General features: G+C 45.7%; 1 protein-coding gene across 1 annotated transcript; it reads right to left on the bottom strand.

Moving 5' to 3' along the window:
- Positions 1 to 2,694: 2,694 nt before the first annotated feature.
- LOC131904316 (crooked neck-like protein 1) lies at positions 2,695 to 4,722 on the bottom strand. The gene has a single exon (XM_059255411.1). The coding sequence runs from the start codon at positions 4,720 to 4,722 to the stop codon at positions 2,695 to 2,697; it is 2,028 nt and encodes a 675-aa protein (XP_059111394.1).
- Between the last annotated feature and the right edge of the window lie 13,239 nt (positions 4,723 to 17,961).

Consider the following 17,961-nt stretch of genomic DNA (forward strand, 5'->3'; position numbering starts at 1 on the left):
TATCTGACACCACCCTTTCTTTTTCTGTTCTCTGGGAGCACTTGCTGTCTTCTACATCTACACACACACCACACATGTTTTCTGGATATGCCTTTGATTTATTATCATTGAGTGTGTATGTGAGTCTATATGTAGGCCCCTCTGTGCCATTGTAACAATGTGGAGGTCAGAAGATGCTCTCTCTCTCTCTCTCTCTCTCTCTCTCTCTCTCTCTCTCTCTCTCTCTCTCTCCTCTGTCTCTCTACCCCCCGACACCCAGATGTGGTCTCATACACAGCTCTGGCCATCCTGGAACTCATTATATACACCAGGCCAGCTACGAACTCCCAGAAATCCACATGCCCCTGCCTCCGGTGTGCTGGGATTAAAGACACTTGCTACCATGCCTGCCTTCAGAGGATGACTTTCAATGGTCAGTTTCTTTTTCCACAGGAGATTCTGGGCATCACACTAAGGTCTTTCAGTTGATGTAGCAAACTCGCATGCATTGAGCCACCACAATGTTCCACAACCTGACTGTCTGTCTAAGCCCAAGAGGAAATGAAGCCTTTCCCAGGCAACACTCTGCATGCTGTGGCCACATGTCAGTAATACTCAGTCCCAGCTCATGGAGTGGGTCATCAACATACTCCTGCATTTACTAGATCCCTAACATTCATCGCTTAATGATGGCACATTTGATGCTATCCGTTCCATGGACCATCTTGAACTCCATGTGGATGAGCATGGTGGGGATTGAGAAAACTGATCCCTCCTCCCAGGGACTGGAAGGCAGTGGTTGATTAGAGGACCTGTGACTCAAATGGTCCTTAAGAGTCAGAGTCTCAGAGGAGTCACTGAAGCCCTCTACAGTGATGGAGGCTGCACTCACTTGCTGGATTCAGTGCCCTGCCATCTGGTCCATAGATGGTGATTCAGTGACCCCTAAGGAACCTAGTCCATCCTCTGCTAATATCCAGGGCTAAGACCAGCCCAGGTGACACAATAAACATTCCTTTATATTCTCTAGATGAAAACTATTAACTATTTGTTTGGGTGAGATACGGAAAACTGGAAATAAAAGCAATGTTGACCTTTGGATTTGAGATGAGTATGATTGTGTAGGCTTGTAAGGTGAAGCCTACCGGATCAGGTACTCCAGGCCAGCTGGGACAAAATTGGGAGGTCCAGGCAAGTTTGAGCTTTAGTGAGAAGGGTGTCAAAGGGCAGGACAGCAGCTTCTGGAATAGGAGAATTCCAGCTAGAGAATCTTGGATCAATGCTGAGCCTCTCTGGAAGAGGGCTTCCAGGTGTGTGGGACTGCTCCTGGGGCATGCAGCAATGGCTAAAGGAACCTTTACCTCTTCCCACAGGCATGGGAAGAAAGTCCAATCTGTATCTCAGGGTGAAGGATGCTAAGGAGTAAAAGTGAGCTTTGTGGCTGTCTCTCTGAGGAAGTGGAAGTTCTCATGTTTTGTGTGTGTGTGTGTGTGTGTGTGTGTGTGTGTGTGTGTGTGTGTGTGTGATTGACGTGATACCCTTTATTTAGACTAGAATGACCTCGACCACAGGACCTCTAGGTACTGTGCCTCCTGGGTGCTGGCATTAACGGTGTGCACTACCACACATGGCAGAAGAGCTCCTGCCAAGCACATCAGAAGCCCTTGATGCCGTCCTTAGCACCATGGAATGGTATCCAAAGAAAGGATGGAAAGAAAGATCCCAAGACGGAAGCCAAGCTGGTGTCTGAAGTACTGAATAAGAATCGTCTGAATGCTGGGAGCTCCTCTCTAATCTCAGACAGTGTGGGAACTACAGGAGCTGACTGGGGGAACATGCATCAGAATGTCTGGGTGGAGCTAGACTTAGGAGAGCACCACCAACACTCCTCAGCTAGGAGGATCTAGAATTCAACCTTAGCCAGGGCTCCATGGTCAAACCTAAAATCAAAAGTCAAAAAAGAAGGAAACAAACCCAGTGTCTGGAAAATCCACAGAAGCCAAAGGAGTGAGCATAGACTACACAGGCCATTGTATTAATATGATAAAATTTATTTTTTAAATACAAAATAACCACATAGCATTTTAAACACAAACAGTCAGTAACATTTTGTACATTCACGATAGTTGTAGAATATCATCATCTTCCGGAAAAGGGATCTTCCTAGAAGCAAAGGGATCTTCCTAGAAGCACTCATTCCCTCTCCCCTCTCTCCCCAGGCCTGACAAGCATAATCCACTCTCTTGGGATCTGCCTGTTCTGGACAGTTACTGTACCCGGAATCACAGTGCACAACTTGGTCAATCTGTTTCTCTCGCTTTCTATAATGTTTTCAGAGTTTATCCATGTACCAGTGTGTATCATCACTTCACTTTTATGTCTAAACATTGTCTCATTGTAGGGGAATGTCAGGGCTTATAAATTATCTGTCATACACTGATGGGCATGTGAGTACACAGGCCGTGTAAAACTCATTTTCATATAGGGTAGGAGCAGGAGGGGTGAACACAAGAATCTATGGTGTTCTATGGACATTGAACCCAAGAGTGTTTAAAAAAATAATTAGAAAGGTAGCTATCAAAGATCACTCCTTACTGTGTAAATATATAAAAAAAAGTTCAGAAATCAAAGTTCTAAACTATTCATTTCTATTAAAAATAATTCCAACATTTAAAAGGATGAGGATTCACTCTCACCAATGTCCTTACGTGGATCCTATTGGGCAGCTTCTTTTTCTTGTTGCCGTTTCTTCCAAAGCTTGGCCATTGCCAGAAACTTGAGGTTAGGCTGGTTGGCAGCCTCCTCTGGAAAGATGTAATCGTGGTATTCTTCCCAGCCGGCATCAGACCCATCTTCGGCCTGGACCTTCCTCCTCTTCTTGACCCTTTCTGGCATGAGTTTGTCTACTCCTTGCTTGTCTGATACTGTTCCAAATTCATCTTCAAAACCTCGCCAGGATTCCAGCAACACAAGTCTCTCTTCTTTCTCTTCCCGGTTTCTCATGGTTTTGTTGGCCTCTTGGTAAATCTGTCTGCATTTAGTCACACTTGCCTCTTCCCCTGAGGATAACTCAAACTGAGCCAAACTGATCCATACCTTGACATGCTGTGTTCGCTGAAGCAATTGTCGGTAAAGGTTTCGTGCTCTTTCAGTGTCTTCCTGCTCCATCTCAAAATCGATGTATGATTTCCAAAGTACCTCTGGCATGTCTAAGCTTGACTGGCTGACGGCTAATTCGTAGACGGCCCGGGCTCTATCGATGTCACCGAGGATGGTCTCTAATTCTGCAAACTTAATCCATGAGGTACAATTTTCAGGTCCAAATTCCAAGAACTTCTCATAAAGCTTGCGGCATCTGTCAAATTCTCGAAGCTGTAGTTCCAGTTCTATATACCCTTTGAATAACTTGTTCTTTGGACATTTGCCTATGGAAGTCCCCAAAGCTCTTCTGGCCAGCGTCAGATTTTTGTGTCGTATTTCAAACTGGGCATAATATAACCACATTTTGGCAAATGTGAACTTTTTGTGAGGAATTAGTGCCAAAGACGCTTGATAGACCTGCCTTGTCCTCTCAGGATCCTTGGCTTCCAGCTCTTCGTAGAACGCGTAGTTGATCCAGAGATAGATGTAGCGCTTCCAATGCCTCTTCTCCTGGATGGGCGGCACGTTGGCAATGGCCCTCTCATAGACTTCCCGCACTGTGTCGGCTTCCGCCTCGCTTTCCTCCAGGCGCAAGTAATCAAACCAGGCATCGTAATTGTACGGATTAGCCTTCACTTCTTCTTCATATTGGCATCTCCGTTTGCTCACGATGCTATCTTCCACAGCCCGACGGTCACCAAACTTCTTCTCAAAGATGGTATAGTTTTTCAAGAGTTCTTGCGCCCCTTGTTTTGAAATTCTATGCAGGGCATATTTGTAGATAACTCGTACCCTTTCCAATTCTTTCTGATTTTCCTCAAATTTAGCAAAGGCCGCGTACAGGTGTGCGTCCATATGCTCCTCTCCAAAGAACTCCACTGCTCTCTCGTAGACTTTCCGAGCATGGGCAAAATGAGCATGCTTCTCTTCGAATCGGGCATACTTGACCCAGTTCTTCACAGCAGGGTGCACGAGCACAAAGCGTTCGTAAAGGGTTCGGGCCCGCTCCACCTCTTTGTGTCTCAGCTCGAAGTTGATGTACGAGTGCCAGGCCTGCTCCTCAGGCCGCCATTCCATCCAGCGCTCAAACACTTGACGGGCACCGGCAACATTGCCCAACATCTCCTCCATGTACGCGGACTTGTACCAGAACTGACTGACTCGGGGCAGAGCTGTCAGGGCTCGGTCCCAGATATTTCGGGCGTGGTTGACCTGGCGGTTCTTCATTTCCATCTCGGCATATTTCAGCCAGAGTGTAACATTCCGATAGTCTACATCCAAGGCACGCTCGTATATGGACCGAGCCCTTTGGATTTCCTTTACACTTTCTTCCCACTGAGCGTATTTGATCCAATTACTGATCACAGTCCTATTTTTTCTGATCTTATCTTCAAAAGTCTTCCTCTTCCCAAGTTTGTAATCATTGAGCTCCTCTTCATCTGTGATCCTCTGCTGAGGCGGGGGTGGAAGGAGCTCGAGTTCTCTCTCTTTAGCCTCTCTTAAGAGCTGCTCTGCAGTTAGCTGTACCTCAGCTGGCGCTTTGTTTTTCACCTTGGCCACTTTGGGAATCCTCTGTTTCTCGGCCGCTGTAGAGGACGCCATGTCTGCGGACGCTGAACCGGAGTAACCCCGACACAGACACACACACACACACACCTGGACCTCAGAAGTGGGCTTCAAAAACCAGCCCACACCAGAGAGCCGGCCTGGGACAAACTAGATCCCCCAACAGAGGCACACGCCTTTAATCCCAGCACTCGGGAGGCAGAGGCAGGAGGATCTGTGAGTTTGAGACCAGCCTGGTGAGTAGTAACGGGTTATAAAAGCTTCAGAGGAACCAGAGAAGACGCTGTCCAGGACCTTAGAGTCACACCTGGCCCTGTAAACGAATTTCTACACGGTCTTATTAAGAAACACACAGCCGAATGTAGGGGTGAGAGCCTTAGAGATCAGGGAAATACTGGGAGCCACCAGCTACCTTACCTCATCAGCTCTGCACCTTCCAAAATGCCCTGACTTCCTGTCTACCTAGGTTTTTATTGCCTAGGTTTTGATTGCCTTGCTGTTCTGCCCTCTCATTGGCTCTTAGCCCAGCTACCTCACTTCCTTGTCACCGCCTGTCTGCACAGACCTCCAGGGCTCTAGGGTTGGTACTGGGATTAAAGGCGTGTCTCACTACACTTGACCGTTCCCTAGTGTGTCCTTGAACCCACAGAGACTCTGCCTGACATGTGGTCGGATTAAGGGCGTGTGCTACCACTGCTTGACTTCTGTGTTTACTTAAAAATATCTGGCCTTTCTTCCCTTGATCTCCAGGCATGCCTTATTTATTAACGTACAAATAAAACATCGCCACATTTCAGCACAAACAGGGTATCACCACATTTCCCCTGTTTTGTCTAATGAAAATAAAAAAAATAATTTAAAAAGGTAAAACTAATAGAAGAAAAACTACATACAATAAATACAATAACTATATGCACTATATACAAGCAATAAACAAGTTAAAATATTCCTGTTTCATTCAACAGAAAAGGGAAAAATTAAAAATGAAAGAAAGGAGGATATGATATGGAAATATAGGATATAGATATGATTGGATGAAAGGGCAGATTAATGAATCTGCTTTTAAAGAGCAACAACTAGTGTAAAATATTTTCCACTGCTGTAGATTTTTATTTTATTGATACACATGTAAAGTTAATTTTGCTATACTGTATGTATATTTCTGCTCTCTTTCAAGGTATTAAGTTTACGTAACTCATTGAAATTGTCATGGATAATTGAGAACTATAGATGAATAATTAGTCTTCTATGACAGTCAAACTTGTAGGCATGTTAAGTTTTCTGGGTATACATAGACATAATTCAATCAGGTGGGTAACCTTCAAACACTTCAAAGACCTACAGAATACGGCATTTAAAATGTTTGAAAAACTTGGACTTTCTGGACAGTGAGATGTCTGCTCCTGTCAGCACCAATTTACTTCAAAGAGAGGATGGGCGTCAAAGACGCTCCATGTGGAGTTTGTCTTCTTCTTGGCCAAAATAGCCATTTGGGCAAGAAACTGTTCTTGCCTGGACTGCTTAAAAAAAAAATGTTGTGTGGACTGGACATGTAGGACCGATAGGAAGGTGACCACTGAACTTTGCAAGGCAAAATGGTCTTTAGGACCCCAGACTCGAATGGTACCTAAAAGCCGAGACCGTGTATTAATGAATATTCCAGCATGCATGTGAGGTCGACCCTGAGTAGAGTGTGCAGGCTCCTTTGAAGCACCTCCTTTGAAGGGAGTTTCAGGGATAGTTAGATCATCTCATACATAATTGGTTAAGCAAGCAGCTGTTACACTAGTAACCTTTAATTGGCTGAGATCTAGTCTCATCCTTTTGGTTCACACTTGCCCAAGCTTGGGCAAGTCCGCACGTGACTCGTCGGAAGGCGAGCTGCAGGATTTGTCCTTGAGACATCCTGAAGCTTGAACACATGCTTAGAGGCCCAGACACAGCTGCCATGATAGGCTTGCTGGCAGGTACTACCCAGTCCCCAGAAAAAGCAATAAGCTGACCCCACCCACCTAGGGAGGACCAACAACTAAGGGGAAATAAATACCTGATGGTCCAAACATGCCCAGCACATACCTAAACCCCTAGACAACTGTCAGACAATTAGGGTCCTGAACCTTGGAAATCAAATCACCCCCAACCTCTAATATGATCAAAACAAAACAAAACAAAATGTGGTCCTGCCCAGATTGGCGCTCTCTGCTAGTACCACTGTATCGTACACAAGGAGGGTCCATCTACAGCTTGCGTGAAAACAGGCTCTCTGCTTTGGCTTATGGATTCGGACTCCCTGGTGTTCTTTGGGGGACCCTGGAATCTAGGCATAACAAACAGATGCAGTCAATATATGATGAGGCTGTTCTTCTTTCCCCAGTCACTAGAAATGGAAACAGACTGGGTTCAAAAAATGGAACGAAGGGAATTTGAGATGTGGGCTTGTACAGGCTGGTTTGGTGTGTCAACTTGACACAAGTTAGAGTCATCAGAGGAAGGAGCCTCAGTTGAGGAAATGCTTCCAATGGGATCCAGCTGAAAGGCATTTTCTCAATTAGTGATCAGTGGGGGAGGGCTCAGCCCAACGGTGGATGGTGCCATCCCTGGGCTACTGGTCCTGAATTCTATATGAAGGTAGGCTGAGCAAGCCCAGTGAAGCAAGCCAGTCATCAGGCTGCCCTGTTTTGATTTCCTGTGCTGACTTCCTTCAGTGATGAACCTTAACGCTGAAGTGTAAGTCAAATAAACCTTTCTCCTCCCCAACTTGCTCTTTGGTCATGGTGTTTTGTTGCAGCAAGAGAAACCCTAACTAAGGCAGGGGTCAAATCAGATTATAAACTTAGTTCCAGACACCGGAATCTTTCTGTTGAAGCCACAAGAACTGGACACTACAAGTGAGTGCTCCATTTCTGGGATGCCCACCACAATTTCTGCAACATACGGGATGGAAGACAGGATGGTGTCTGTCTGCTCTCCAGATGTCATTAGCGAGACCCAACCTGCGGTGCATCATCCCAGAAGAGGGGGGATACAGGTCGAGAGGGTGTCATTCTTTTACATTTAAGCCATTCACTCTGGGAAGACAGAAAGAAAGACTGACAGCTCCACTGCTGAGCTTAGACTTGAAGGGATCTATGATCACAGACACTTCCAAATCAGTGTCCTCCTCCTTCCTGCGAAGGCTCCTAGGTCAAATGTGTGAAGAACTTCCTGTCCTGTGAAATCGGAAGAAGCTGCGGCAGCACACTTCTGACCTGAGACATCAGACCCTAGAGATGTACCCTGCCTCTGAGGAGATCTATGATAACATTGGTGACGTCCTGCCAGACAGACCTGCCACATTGTTCTAAGCTCATGGAAACACTCGAGGCTATAAGGCAGCCCAAGTTGATCTACCTTGTTGGTAAGAGGTGTGTGGATTTTCATGGATTCTGTGTCTACAACCTCAAGTTCAAACCATGCTCTTGTTTGCAATCAATAAGGAGAGGTCACGGCTGGGCTCTGAAAAATGAAAGCCGGGATTCAAGGGACTCATTGGAGACACAGAACACGTGTCCTCAAGGGATGTTGGATGTACTTGGGAAACAAGACTGCTCCATTAGTTCAGATTAGAGGGAGTGAAGCTTTGACATGGAGAAGCAGGGGCTCATTTTCTAATGAAGGTCAACAGTGCAGACCCAACCTCAGACAGGAAGAGAGACTGGAAAATGGCAGGGATTTCATCCCAGCACAATCAGTGTCTGAGAGACCATAGACACAGGGAAGGGGATAAAGAGAGAGGCTATTACAAGGAGCATAATGGACTTGATGAGGCAGGCTCCATGCCTCTGTCTTGGTTTGGCCTCTGCCTTTTGGTTGCCCATCTTACATAAAGATTTGTAATTTATGGATAGATGTTTCTTTCTTGAACAGTAAGTTATTTGAACTATGAACTGGTGTCGGGCATACAGCATTCTCACTGTTGAGCTGTGATCTGTCTTTTTCTTGCTTTGGAAGGCTTGAGGAGCGGGATATTATTTCCCCCACCACCCTTAGCATTACACTTTCCCATAGGTTTCAATAAAACCCTTTTGCAAGAGAGGGCATTGTATTCTTTTAATTTACCGAGTCGCTTTCATTGACAGTTTCATAGTTGTTCATTACGCTTACCGTGTTGGCATATTCTAGTGCCCCCCTTGTTTCTACACCTTCTGCATCCTAGAACTTTCAGAGTGAACAATGACCCAAAATTCCCTCTTCTTGGGCATTTTATACACTTCAGCTTCATGAAACCCCAGTCAAAGAGCTAGAGAGAGATCCTCTTGGAGAGATGGCTCAGAGGTTAACAGGGCTTGCTGTTCTTTCTGGGGACCAGCGTTTGATTTCAGCACCCTGAAACTCTTGGAACAGTTCCAGATTATCTGACACCACCCTTTCTTTTTCTGTTCTCTGGGAGCACTTGCTGTCTTCTACATCTACACACACACCACACATGTTTTCTGGATATGCCTTTGATTTATTATCATTGAGTGTGTATGTGAGTCTATATGTAGGCCCCTCTGTGCCATTGTAACAATGTGGAGGTCAGAAGATGCTCTCTCTCTCTCTCTCTCTCTCTCTCTCTCTCTCTCTCTCTCTCTCTCTCTCTCCCTCTGTCTCTCTACCCCCCGACACCCAGATGTGGTCTCATACACAGCTCTGGCCATCCTGGAACTCATTATATACACCAGGCCAGCTACGAACTCCCAGAAATCCACATGCCCCTGCCTCCGGTGTGCTGGGATTAAAGACACTTGCTACCATGCCTGCCTTCAGAGGATGACTTTCAATGGTCAGTTTCTTTTTCCACAGGAGATTCTGGGCATCACACTAAGGTCTTTCAGTTGATGTAGCAAACTCGCATGCATTGAGCCACCACAATGTTCCACAACCTGACTGTCTGTCTAAGCCCAAGAGGAAATGAAGCCTTTCCCAGGCAACACTCTGCATGCTGTGGCCACATGTCAGTAATACTCAGTCCCAGCTCATGGAGTGGGTCATCAACATACTCCTGCATTTACTAGATCCCTAACATTCATCGCTTAATGATGGCACATTTGATGCTATCCGTTCCATGGACCATCTTGAACTCCATGTGGATGAGCATGGTGGGGATTGAGAAAACTGATCCCTCCTCCCAGGGACTGGAAGGCAGTGGTTGATTAGAGGACCTGTGACTCAAATGGTCCTTAAGAGTCAGAGTCTCAGAGGAGTCACTGAAGCCCTCTACAGTGATGGAGGCTGCACTCACTTGCTGGATTCAGTGCCCTGCCATCTGGTCCATAGATGGTGATTCAGTGACCCCTAAGGAACCTAGTCCATCCTCTGCTAATATCCAGGGCTAAGACCAGCCCAGGTGACACAATAAACATTCCTTTATATTCTCTAGATGAAAACTATTAACTATTTGTTTGGGTGAGATACGGAAAACTGGAAATAAAAGCAATGTTGACCTTTGGATTTGAGATGAGTATGATTGTGTAGGCTTGTAAGGTGAAGCCTACCGGATCAGGTACTCCAGGCCAGCTGGGACAAAATTGGGAGGTCCAGGCAAGTTTGAGCTTTAGTGAGAAGGGTGTCAAAGGGCAGGACAGCAGCTTCTGGGCCCGCTCCACCTCTTTGTGTCTCAGCTCGAAGTTGATGTAGGAGTGCCAGGCCTGCTCCTCAGGCCGCCATTCCATCCAGCGCTCAAACACTTGACGGGCACCGGCAACATTGCCCAACATCTCCTCCATGTACGCGGACTTGTACCAGAACTGACTGACTCGGGGCAGAGCTGTCAGGGCTCGGTCCCAGATATTTCGGGCGTGGTTGACCTGGCGGTTCTTCATTTCCATCTCGGCATATTTCAGCCAGAGTGTAACATTCCGATAGTCTACATCCAAGGCACGCTCGTATATGGACCGAGCCCTTTGGATTTCCTTTACACTTTCTTCCCACTGAGCGTATTTGATCCAATTACTGATCACAGTCCTATTTTTTCTGATCTTATCTTCAAAAGTCTTCCTCTTCCCAAGTTTGTAATCATTGAGCTCCTCTTCATCTGTGATCCTCTGCTGAGGCGGGGGTGGAAGGAGCTCGAGTTCTCTCTCTTTAGCCTCTCTTAAGAGCTGCTCTGCAGTTAGCTGTACCTCAGCTGGCGCTTTGTTTTTCACCTTGGCCACTTTGGGAATCCTCTGTTTCCCGGCCGCTGTAGAGGACGCCATGTCTGCGGACGCTGAACCGGAGTAACCCCGACACAGACACACACACACACACACCTGGACCTCAGAAGTGGGCTTCAAAAACCAGCCCACACCAGAGAGCCGGCCTGGGACAAACTAGATCCCCCAACAGAGGCACACGCCTTTAATCCCAGCACTCGGGAGGCAGAGGCAGGAGGATCTGTGAGTTTGAGACCAGCCTGGTGAGTAGTAACGGGTTATAAAAGCTTCAGAGGAACCAGAGAAGACGCTGTCCAGGACCTTAGAGTCACACCTGGCCCTGTAAACGAATTTCTACACGGTCTTATTAAGAAACACACAGCCGAATGTAGGGGTGAGAGCCTTAGAGATCAGGGAAATACTGGGAGCCACCAGCTACCTTACCTCATCAGCTCTGCACCTTCCAAAATGCCCTGACTTCCTGTCTACCTAGGTTTTTATTGCCTAGGTTTTGATTGCCTTGCTGTTCTGCCCTCTCATTGGCTCTTAGCCCAGCTACCTCACTTCCTTGTCACCGCCTGTCTGCACAGACCTCCAGGGCTCTAGGGTTGGTACTGGGATTAAAGGCATGTCTCACTACACTTGACCGTTCCCTAGTGTGTCCTTGAACCCACAGAGACTCTGCCTGACATGTGGTCGGATTAAGGGCGTGTGCTACCACTGCTTGACTTCTGTGTTTACTTAAAAATATCTGGCCTTTCTTCCCTTGATCTCCAGGCATGCCTTATTTATTAACGTACAAATAAAACATCGCCACATTTCAGCACAAACAGGGTATCACCACATTTCCCCTGTTTTGTCTAATGAAAATAAAAAAAAATAATTTAAAAAGGTAAAACTAATAGAAGAAAAACTACATACAATAAATACAATAACTATATGCACTATATACAAGCAATAAACAAGTTAAAATATTCCTGTTTCATTCAACAGAAAAGGGAAAAATTAAAAATGAAAGAAAGGAGGATATGATATGGAAATATAGGATATAGATATGATTGGATGAAAGGGCAGATTAATGAATCTGCTTTTAAAGAGCAACAACTAGTGTAAAATATTTTCCACTGCTGTAGATTTTTATTTTATTGATACACATGTAAAGTTAATTTTGCTATACTGTATGTATATTTCTGCTCTCTTTCAAGGTATTAAGTTTACGTAACTCATTGAAATTGTCATGGATAATTGAGAACTATAGATGAATAATTAGTCTTCTATGACAGTCAAACTTGTAGGCATGTTAAGTTTTCTGGGTATACATAGACATAATTCAATCAGGTGGGTAACCTTCAAACACTTCAAAGACCTACAGAATACGGCATTTAAAATGTTTGAAAAACTTGGACTTTCTGGACAGTGAGATGTCTGCTCCTGTCAGCACCAATTTACTTCAAAGAGAGGATGGGCGTCAAAGACGCTCCATGTGGAGTTTGTCTTCTTCTTGGCCAAAATAGCCATTTGGGCAAGAAACTGTTCTTGCCTGGACTGCTTAAAAAAAAAATGTTGTGTGGACTGGACATGTAGGACCGATAGGAAGGTGACCACTGAACTTTGCAAGGCAAAATGGTCTTTAGGACCCCAGACTCGAATGGTACCTAAAAGCCGAGACCGTGTATTAATGAATATTCCAGCATGCATGTGAGGTCGACCCTGAGTAGAGTGTGCAGGCTCCTTTGAAGCACCTCCTTTGAAGGGAGTTTCAGGGATAGTTAGATCATCTCATACATAATTGGTTAAGCAAGCAGCTGTTACACTAGTAACCTTTAATTGGCTGAGATCTAGTCTCATCCTTTTGGTTCACACTTGCCCAAGCTTGGGCAAGTCCGCACGTGACTCGTCGGAAGGCGAGCTGCAGGATTTGTCCTTGAGACATCCTGAAGCTTGAACACATGCTTAGAGGCCCAGACACAGCTGCCATGATAGGCTTGCTGGCAGGTACTACCCAGTCCCCAGAAAAAGCAATAAGCTGACCCCACCCACCTAGGGAGGACCAACAACTAAGGGGAAATAAATACCTGATGGTCCAAACATGCCCAGCACATACCTAAACCCCTAGACAACTGTCAGACAATTAGGGTCCTGAACCTTGGAAATCAAATCACCCCCAACCTCTAATATGATCAAAACAAAACAAAACAAAATGTGGTCCTGCCCAGATTGGCGCTCTCTGCTAGTACCACTGTATCGTACACAAGGAGGGTCCATCTACAGCTTGCGTGAAAACAGGCTCTCTGCTTTGGCTTATGGATTCGGACTCCCTGGTGTTCTTTGGGGGACCCTGGAATCTAGGCATAACAAACAGATGCAGTCAATATATGATGAGGCTGTTCTTCTTTCCCCAGTCACTAGAAATGGAAACAGACTGGGTTCAAAAAATGGAACGAAGGGAATTTGAGATGTGGGCTTGTACAGGCTGGTTTGGTGTGTCAACTTGACACAAGTTAGAGTCATCAGAGGAAGGAGCCTCAGTTGAGGAAATGCTTCCAATGGGATCCAGCTGAAAGGCATTTTCTCAATTAGTGATCAGTGGGGGAGGGCTCAGCCCAACGGTGGATGGTGCCATCCCTGGGCTACTGGTCCTGAATTCTATATGAAGGTAGGCTGAGCAAGCCCAGTGAAGCAAGCCAGTCATCAGGCTGCCCTGTTTTGATTTCCTGTGCTGACTTCCTTCAGTGATGAACCTTAACGCTGAAGTGTAAGTCAAATAAACCTTTCTCCTCCCCAACTTGCTCTTTGGTCATGGTGTTTTGTTGCAGCAAGAGAAACCCTAACTAAGGCAGGGGTCAAATCAGATTATAAACTTAGTTCCAGACACCGGAATCTTTCTGTTGAAGCCACAAGAACTGGACACTACAAGTGAGTGCTCCATTTCTGGGATGCCCACCACAATTTCTGCAACATACGGGATGGAAGACAGGATGGTGTCTGTCTGCTCTCCAGATGTCATTAGCGAGACCCAACCTGCGGTGCATCATCCCAGAAGAGGGGGGATACAGGTCGAGAGGGTGTCATTCTTTTACATTTAAGCCATTCACTCTGGGAAGACAGAAAGAAAGACTGACAGCTCCACTGCTGAGCTTAGACTTGAAGGGATCTATGATCACAGACACTTCCAAATCAGTGTCCTCCTCCTTCCTGCGAAGGCTCCTAGGTCAAATTTGTGAAGAACTTCCTGTCCTGTGAAATCGGAAGAAGCTGCGGCAGCACACTTCTGACCTGAGACATCAGACCCTAGAGATGTACCCTGCCTCTGAGGAGATCTATGATAACATTGGTGACGTCCTGCCAGACAGACCTGCCACATTGTTCTAAGCTCATGGAAACACTCGAGGCTATAAGGCAGCCCAAGTTGATCTACCTTGTTGGTAAGAGGTGTGTGGATTTTCATGGATTCTGTGTCTACAACCTCAAGTTCAAACCATGCTCTTGTTTGCAATCAATAAGGAGAGGTCACGGCTGGGCTCTGAAAAATGAAAGCCGGGATTCAAGGGACTCATTGGAGACACAGAACACGTGTCCTCAAGGGATGTTGGATGTACTTGGGAAACAAGACTGCTCCATTAGTTCAGATTAGAGGGAGTGAAGCTTTGACATGGAGAAGCAGGGGCTCATTTTCTAATGAAGGTCAACAGTGCAGACCCAACCTCAGACAGGAAGAGAGACTGGAAAATGGCAGGGATTTCATCCCAGCACAATCAGTGTCTGAGAGACCATAGACACAGGGAAGGGGATAAAGAGAGAGGCTATTACAAGGAGCATAATGGACTTGATGAGGCAGGCTCCATGCCTCTGTCTTGGTTTGGCCTCTGCCTTTTGGTTGCCCATCTTACATAAAGATTTGTAATTTATGGATAGATGTTTCTTTCTTGAACAGTAAGTTATTTGAACTATGAACTGGTGTCGGGCATACAGCATTCTCACTGTTGAGCTGTGATCTGTCTTTTTCTTGCTTTGGAAGGCTTGAGGAGCGGGATATTATTTCCCCCACCACCCTTAGCATTACACTTTCCCATAGGTTTCAATAAAACCCTTTTGCAAGAGAGGGCATTGTATTCTTTTAATTTACCGAGTCGCTTTCATTGACAGTTTCATAGTTGTTCATTACGCTTACCGTGTTGGCATATTCTAGTGCCCCCCTTGTTTCTACACCTTCTGCATCCTAGAACTTTCAGAGTGAACAATGACCCAAAATTCCCTCTTCTTGGGCATTTTATACACTTCAGCTTCATGAAACCCCAGTCAAAGAGCTAGAGAGAGATCCTCTTGGAGAGATGGCTCAGAGGTTAACAGGGCTTGCTGTTCTTTCTGGGGACCAGCGTTTGATTTCAGCACCCTGAAACTCTTGGAACAGTTCCAGATTATCTGACACCACCCTTTCTTTTTCTGTTCTCTGGGAGCACTTGCTGTCTTCTACATCTACACACACACCACACATGTTTTCTGGATATGCCTTTGATTTATTATCATTGAGTGTGTATGTGAGTCTATATGTAGGCCCCTCTGTGCCATTGTAACAATGTGGAGGTCAGAAGATGCTCTCTCTCTCTCTCTCTCTCTCTCTCTCTCTCTCTCTCTCTCTCTCTCTCTCCCTCTGTCTCTCTACCCCCCGACACCCAGATGTGGTCTCATACACAGCTCTGGCCATCCTGGAACTCATTATATACACCAGGCCAGCTACGAACTCCCAGAAATCCACATGCCCCTGCCTCCGGTGTGCTGGGATTAAAGACACTTGCTACCATGCCTGCCTTCAGAGGATGACTTTCAATGGTCAGTTTCTTTTTCCACAGGAGATTCTGGGCATCACACTAAGGTCTTTCAGTTGATGTAGCAAACTCGCATGCATTGAGCCACCACAATGTTCCACAACCTGACTGTCTGTCTAAGCCCAAGAGGAAATGAAGCCTTTCCCAGGCAACACTCTGCATGCTGTGGCCACATGTCAGTAATACTCAGTCCCAGCTCATGGAGTGGGTCATCAACATACTCCTGCATTTACTAGATCCCTAACATTCATCGCTTAATGATGGCACATTTGATGCTATCCGTTCCATGGACCATCTTGAACTCCATGTGGATGAGCATGGTGGGGATTGAGAAAACTGATCCCTCCTCCCAGGGACTGGAAGGCAGTGGTTGATTAGAGGACCTGTGACTCAAATGGTCCTTAAGAGTCAGAGTCTCAGAGGAGTCACTGAAGCCCTCTACAGTGATGGAGGCTGCACTCACTTGCTGGATTCAGTGCCCTGCCATCTGGTCCATAGATGGTGATTCAGTGACCCCTAAGGAACCTAGTCCATCCTCTGCTAATATCCAGGGCTAAGACCAGCCCAGGTGACACAATAAACATTCCTTTATATTCTCTAGATGAAAACTATTAACTATTTGTTTGGGTGAGATACGGAAAAATGGAAATAAAAGCAATGTTGACCTTTGGATTTGAGATGAGTATGATTGTGTAGGCTTGTAAGGTGAAGCCTACCGGATCAGGTACTCCAGGCCAGCTGGGACAAAATTGGGAGGTCCAGGCAAGTTTGAGCTTTAGTGAGAAGGGTGTCAAAGGGCAGGACAGCAGCTTCTGGAATAGGAGAATTCCAGCTAGAGAATCTTGGATCAATGCTGAGCCTCTCTGGAAGAGGGCTTCCAGGTGTGTGGGACTGCTCCTGGGGCATGCAGCAATGGCTAAAGGAACCTTTACCTCTTCCCACAGGCATGGGAAGAAAGTCCAATCTGTATCTCAGGGTGAAGGATGCTAAGGAGTAAAAGTGAGCTTTGTGGCTGTCTCTCTGAGGAAGTGGAAGTTCTCATGTTTTGTGTGTGTGTGTGTGTGTGTGTGTGTGTGTGTGTGTGTGTGTGTGTGTGTGTGTGTGATTGACGTGATACCCTTTATTTAGACTAGAATGACCTCGACCACAGGACCTCTAGGTACTGTGCCTCCTGGGTGCTGGCATTAACGGTGTGCACTACCACACATGGCAGAAGAGCTCCTGCCAAGCACATCAGAAGCCCTTGATGCCGTCCTTAGCACCATGGAATGGTATCCAAAGAAAGGATGGAAAGAAAGATCCCAAGACGGAAGCCAAGCTGGTGTCTGAAGTACTGAATAAGAATCGTCTGAATGCTGGGAGCTCCTCTCTAATCTCAGACAGTGTGGGAACTACAGGAGCTGACTGGGGGAACATGCATCAGAATGTCTGGGTGGAGCTAGACTTAGGAGAGCACCACCAACACTCCTCAGCTAGGAGGATCTAGAATTCAACCTTAGCCAGGGCTCCATGGTCAAACCTAAAATCAAAAGTCAAAAAAGAAGGAAACAAACCCAGTGTCTGGAAAATCCACAGAAGCCAAAGGAGTGAGCATAGACTACACAGGCCATTGTATTAATATGATAAAATTTATTTTTTAAATACAAAATAACCACATAGCATTTTAAACACAAACAGTCAGTAACATTTTGTACATTCACGATAGTTGTAGAATATCATCATCTTCCGGAAAAGGGATCTTCCTAGAAGCAAAGGGATCTTCCTAGAAGCACTCATTCCCTCTCCCCTCTCTCCCCAGGCCTGACAAGCATAATCCACTCTCTTGGGATCTGCCTGTTCTGGACAGTTACTGTACCCGGAATCACAGTGCACAACTTGGTCAATCTGTTTCTCTCGCTTTCTATAATGTTTTCAGAGTTTATCCATGTACCAGTGTGTATCATCACTTCACTTTTATGTCTAAACATGGTCTCATTGTAGGGGAATGTCAGGGCTTATAAATTATCTGTCATACACTGATGGGCATGTGAGTACACAGGCCGTGTAAAACTCATTTTCATATAGGGTAGGAGCAGGAGGGGTGAACACAAGAATCTATGGTGTTCTATGGACATTGAACCCAAGAGTGTTTAAAAAAATAATTAGAAAGGTAGCTATCAAAGATCACTCCTTACTGTGTAAATATATAAAAAAAAGTTCAGAAATCAAAGTTCTAAACTATTCATTTCTATTAAAAATAATTCCAACATTTAAAAGGATGAGGATTCACTCTCACCAATGTCCTTACGTGGATC

The sequence above is a fragment of the Peromyscus eremicus genome, chromosome 2, assembly GCF_949786415.1.
Source record: "Peromyscus eremicus chromosome 2, PerEre_H2_v1, whole genome shotgun sequence".
NCBI classification, from domain to species: domain Eukaryota; kingdom Metazoa; phylum Chordata; class Mammalia; order Rodentia; family Cricetidae; genus Peromyscus; species Peromyscus eremicus.